Source organism: Sinocyclocheilus grahami, unplaced genomic scaffold, assembly GCF_001515645.1.
Source record: "Sinocyclocheilus grahami isolate Dianchi unplaced genomic scaffold, SAMN03320097.WGS_v1.1 scaffold959.1, whole genome shotgun sequence".
NCBI lineage: Eukaryota > Metazoa > Chordata > Actinopteri > Cypriniformes > Cyprinidae > Sinocyclocheilus > Sinocyclocheilus grahami.
This window is the reverse complement of record NW_015506138.1, coordinates 90458-96036: the sequence shown is the minus strand read 5'-3', so window position 1 is coordinate 96036 and position 5579 is coordinate 90458. Positions and strand designations below refer to the sequence as shown.

The 5579-nt window shown below is 37.3% G+C and overlaps 1 protein-coding gene across 2 annotated transcripts in view; it reads right to left on the bottom strand.

Annotated features, from left to right (window-relative positions):
• Positions 1-5579, bottom strand: part of rbm34 (RNA binding motif protein 34) — a 9406-nt gene that overhangs the window by 1354 nt on the left and 2473 nt on the right. Inside the window, exons 2-10 of one of the 2 annotated variants that reach the window (XM_016249895.1) lie at positions 4912-5056; positions 4716-4831; positions 3212-3416; positions 3065-3124; positions 2945-2988; positions 2288-2371; positions 1506-1569; positions 1379-1421; positions 1172-1290 (exon numbers count right to left, since the gene is read on the bottom strand). In XM_016249895.1, coding sequence (XP_016105381.1) covers positions 1172-1290; positions 1379-1421; positions 1506-1569; positions 2288-2371; positions 2945-2988; positions 3065-3124; positions 3212-3416; positions 4716-4831; positions 4912-5056 — 880 coding nt within the window. Of the gene's footprint in view, positions 1-546; positions 666-743; positions 787-1171; positions 1291-1378; positions 1422-1505; positions 1570-2287; positions 2372-2944; positions 2989-3064; positions 3125-3211; positions 3417-4715; positions 4832-4911; positions 5057-5579 lie in introns of both variants that reach the window. The other variant, XM_016249894.1, reaches the window with a different exon arrangement.

Below are 5579 nucleotides of genomic sequence, written 5' to 3'. Positions count from 1 at the left end.
TATATGAGATAAATCAGATATACATCAAATAAACACAATATTACAATGTACAATTGCACAAAAGGCTGCAAACGAACAGCGCGCATCTGAAGTGTCTCTGAAGGAAATAATGCATTATTTATCGGCTTTAAGATATCGGCCAAATTTTCTTATCAGGCCGATACCGATAACAGAAAAAATGAGCCGATATGGGCCGATACCGATATGGTGGCCGATATATCGTGCATCCCTAGTAAAGATCATGTTCCATGAAGATATTTAGTACATTTCCTACCATAAATATATCAAAACTTAATTTCTGATTAGTAATATGCATTGCTAAGAACTTCATTTGGACAATTTTAAAGATGATTTTCTCAATATTTAGATTTTTTTGCACCCTCAGATTCCAGATTTTCAAATATTGTCCGATCCTAACAAACCATACATCAATGGAAAGCTTATTTATTCAGCTTTCAGATGATGCATACATCTCAATTTCGAAAAATTGACCCTTATGACTGGTTTTGTGCTCCAGGGTCACAAATACGATACAGTCAGCTTTACCTCAAACAGGACGTAGCCGAAGCCCTTCCCCATCCCAGACTCTCGGTCTCGCACCAAACGCACCGCCTCCACATTCCCACAATCCTCAAAGTGTTCGCGCACCGGAAGCTCCATTATATCTGCCATAAAAAAAAAAACAAATAAAGTGTTCATAAGAGAAACAGAAGATATAGAGATTTCTCAACACCGTTACTCACCGTACGGTAAATTTCCCACAAATATGGACCTTTTATGATCATGCTGTGGAAAAAAATATTGATGATTATGTACACACACATTCAAAATCAGCTGAATTATATAAACAACATTATTAATGACACTCACTCCGCTGTGCTGAGAGACGCGGTCCACTCGGATATGAAACCCCGGCTGAATCTCCTGCCCATTCCTGCACAATAATCATATGCTTTTGACAATATATTTGAATTTTATTCAAACTGAATAAACAGCTGATAAACATTCAGATTCCAGATTTTCAAATATTGTCCGATCCTAACAAACAATACAGCAATGGAAAGCACATTTATTCAGCTTTCAGATGATGCACACATCTCAATTTCGAAACATTGACCCTTATGACTGCTTTTGTGCTCCAGGGTCACAAATACGATACAGTCAGCTTTACCTCAAACAGGACGTAGCCGAAGCCCTTCCCCATCCCAGACTCTCGGTCTCGCACCAAACGCACCGCCTCCACATTCCCACAATCCTCAAAGTGTTCGCGCACTGGAAGCTCCATTATATCTGCCATAAAAAAAAAACAAATAAAGTGTTCATAAGAGAAACTGTGGCATCACAGAAGATATAGAGATTTCTCAACACTGTTACTCACCGTACGGTAAATTTCCCACAAATATGGACCTTTTATGATCATGCTGTGGAAAAAAATATTGATGATTATGTACACACACATTCAAAATCGGCTGAATTATATAAACAACATTATTAATGACACTCACTCCGCTGTGCTGAGAGACGCGGTCCACTCGGATATGAAACCCCGGCTGAATCTCCTGCCCATTCCTGCACAATAATCATATGCTTTTGACAATATATTTGAATTTTATTCAAACTGAATAAACAGCTGATGAAAACATTACAAGTGATCCACAGCACTCCAGTCCATCAGTGAACATCTGGAGAAGACAAAAGCTGAAACACATCCAGCATTAAGATGTTTGTAACTAAAATACATAGAGTCCATAATCCATAATAACTCTTCCTCCAGTGAAAAAGTGTTCTGGTGTGAATCAGGAGAGAAATCTGCACAGATCAAGCAGCGTTTAAACAGCTCTAAACACATATGTGGCTGGATTTTGATGCGAGAGACAACACCAGATGCACTTTTTCACTGGAGGAAGAGTTATTATGGATTATAGAATCGTATTTTAGTTAAAAACTTCTTAATGCTGGATTAGTTTCAGCTTTTGTCTTCTCCAGATGTTCACTGATGGACTGGAGTGCTGTGGATTATTGTGATGTTTTTATCAGCTGTTTGGACTCTCCTTCTGACGGCACCCATTCACTGCAGAGCATCCATTGCTGAGACACTGATGCAATGCTACATTTCTACAAACCTGATGAAGACACAAACTCATCCACATCTGGGATGGCATGAGGGTGAGCACATTTCCAGCAGATTTTCACTTTTTGGTAAACTATTGCTTTAATTTAAAAGTCATCAATCAATCTGATCATTCAGTAATTAAACTTCGAATCAATATTGCACATAATCTTGTACCATTTCAGAGCGCCAGCAGCGGTTTCCTCCTCTTTGAAGACGATGTAAGCGTTAATATTCTGTTTTTTTGGATGGACTTTCCTCCTAGAAATGGACAGACAAGATCAGTATATTAATAACAACTAGATAAAAAAAGCTCATCAAGACAAACTTTAGGTTGGCTTGACAAAGCCTCGCCTGTAAGTTTAAAGCAGTTGTAAAATACTGAAGTTTGAAAATTTAGATAGATTAGATAAATGTTGATAACATGTTTCTAGCATGATTAGCCTGTTACTAACATACTCTTAGTATGTTTCTAGCATGATTAGCATGTCATTAGGACAGATAGATTGATAGATAGATAGATAGATAGATAGATAGATAGATAGATAGATAGATAGATAGATAGATAGATAGATAGATAGTACATAGAAGGGAAGTCTAATTGAGTCTTGGCTCATCTGAACATTCCGTCAATGTAAGTCTATGGGATTTTTATGATTTTTAATCTTTATTTTTATGAAAACTATAAGTCGGATCAGTCTGAAAAGATACAGCACACCAAGTCAGATCGGTCTGAAGAGCTGGGCTGAGTTTGGTGGTTCTAGTTCGAAAGCTCTAGGAGGAGTAGCGTTCAGAGACATCATCAAACTCTTCACTATAGGACGCAATACTCACTGGATAGCTGCCACTTTACGGGACATAGTTGGGTCTTCTTGCACCTGCAAAACACCTTAATTAAAGCTCAAACTAGTGATCCAACAATTAACGATAGAATGACTAGAGCAGAAGACCCACCACTGAACGGAAGCGGACCGACTCGATGGCTCCAGCCTGCTTGAACAGAGACAACAGCATCTGCAAAACACAACACACGGGACTTTAGTGGAAACGTCAGGGAAGATTCACGATTGTTCTTAAAGCGGTGTGTTATAACTGAAGCACCTTCTTCGTGCAGCTGGGAGGCAGATTCCCCACAAACACCGTTCGTTTCTTTTTGATTCGCTCCTCTGCCATGTTCTTCACTGCCTTTCTGTGTTTGACGGGCCACGCCTCTTCTGTCGTTTCATCCGTTGCATCAGCGCGCTTGAGTTTGACTTTCTTTGCACTTGTTTGTCCTTCATCATCTGCATTCTGTAGAGCGCTCTCTCTAAGGATTTCAACATTGAAAATACATTTCCATGTGTTTTCCATTACATTTTCAGTTGTGATTACCTCTTTTATTTTTTTTTAAATCACTATGAATTCATTTTATTAATTTAAATGAAATTAAATTTTTTTTTAAATTTAATTTATGAATTATTTCAGAATGAGACAAGCTCCAACATACAGAAATAATAAAAAAAATTATAATAATAAAAATAAAATAAATGAAAAAAAGAGACGGATAATAAAATAAAACAGGATAAGTGAATAAAAATACATTTATATATTTAAATTTAATTATTTGTACTATTATGCAATTAATTAAAATCCTTAAAATTAATAAAAAAATTACTTTAAAATTAAATTATTTAAAATGAACTGAATTATATGCTAATGAAGCATTCAGTGCAATTTACGGTTTAATTAAAAATAATAATTTGTTTTGCAAGCAAGCTTTCCTTTACATATTTTAAAGCTGAACATAAGTACTCAGAAATTATATTCTTTAAACATACGTCCATGATTTCCATGAGGTTTTATTAGTGCTGGCCTGTATACCGGTTCATACCGAATACCGGTGTTTATTTTTGTTATGATATGAATTTTTAAAATACCGCAATATGTCGCAGTATGTCGCTTAAACAACGTTCAGAACGCGGCACTGTTTGAAAGAAATGAAAATAATTGAAGACAAAATGTGTTTTACTGAGAAAAAACAAGATTTGGTTTTTAAAAAGCCTTTTTCCAAAAGGTACATCTGGAAAAAGTGGGCTCGTCTTATAATCAGGGTCGTCTTATATTCGGGCCAATACGGTAATCTAGCCAAAACAACCTCATAGTGTAGATGCATGCTGATTTTATCAGACGATGCTGTGATTATAAATGAGAGACTCCTGGTTAACATGTATTAAAAGGGGTCGTGTTTAGTCACTATTTAGTGTGGTATTGTTTGGCAATATTTACTCATCATGACAGTAAAATAGAGCATTCTAAGTCAATATACTGCAGATTTCCTCTCAATCAGTAGAAGATATGGTTAACACCCGCTCATGCATGAAAAAAAAAATTCCGTCATGTTCCGTGAAACCGGTATCATTTTGAAAAATACCGTGATATCAATTTTTGCTCATACCGCCCAGCGCTAGGTTTTATTAACTTCCACTACTATATCAAAGGCAAGAAAAAAAACATCTTTAAAATCCCATTTAATACCAGGTTTTCTATTACTGCGAGGACACAGTGTTGTGAAGTCAGATCTGACCGATCCCGTCTCAGAAGTGTGTCTCACTGCAGAATCACTGACCTGTCCTGTAGCTTCTTCTCAGCTGCCGAGAGCGTCTTTGGAGTCTTTTTCGATTTCTGCTTCTGAATGTGACCCTGACCTTTGACATCAGTGCTCTCAGACACTTTAGATTCAGTCTGATGAGAAGAAACACAGACGAACCACCATTAGCACCAAAACAAACCCCACAATCATGCTCCTCGTCTCATACATGTACCTTCGGTGCAGGAACGAAGACTAAAGTATTTGCAGATGATGTGGAGGAGAATAAAGATGATAAAGCTCCAGCTGTGTGTTTGTCTGGGAACAGGCTGCTGGACACCTGACCGACCGTGTAATCTCCAGCATCATCTCTATCAGTACTGCAACAACAACAACAAACATCAGAAGACCAACACCCGGCTCTCACAACACACTACCAAAATATCGGTAGTCCAAAATCCAAAATTATGGATTTTAAGATGATAATACCATGGTATTCATTGAAGAACCTTCGAGTAACATGCATATTCTTTGGTAAATAAATGTATTACTATATATAGATATATACATACATACATATATATATATAATGTATGTGTGTGTGTGTGTGTGTGTGTGTGTATATATATATATAGGGGTTAAATTGGAATTTGCTATGTGGGTACACATTATATATATATGTATATGTGTGTGTGTCTGTGAGAGAGAGTGTGTGTGTGTGCGTGTGTGAGAGTATGTGTGTGTCTGTGAGAGAGAGACAGAGTGTGTGTGTGTGTGAGAGAGAGAGAGAGAGAGAGAGAGTGTGTGTGTGTGAGAGAGAGAGTGTGTGTGTGTGTGTGTGTGAGTGTGTGTGTGTGAGAGTGAGTGAGTGTGTGTGTGTGAGAGTGTGTGTGAGTGAGAGAG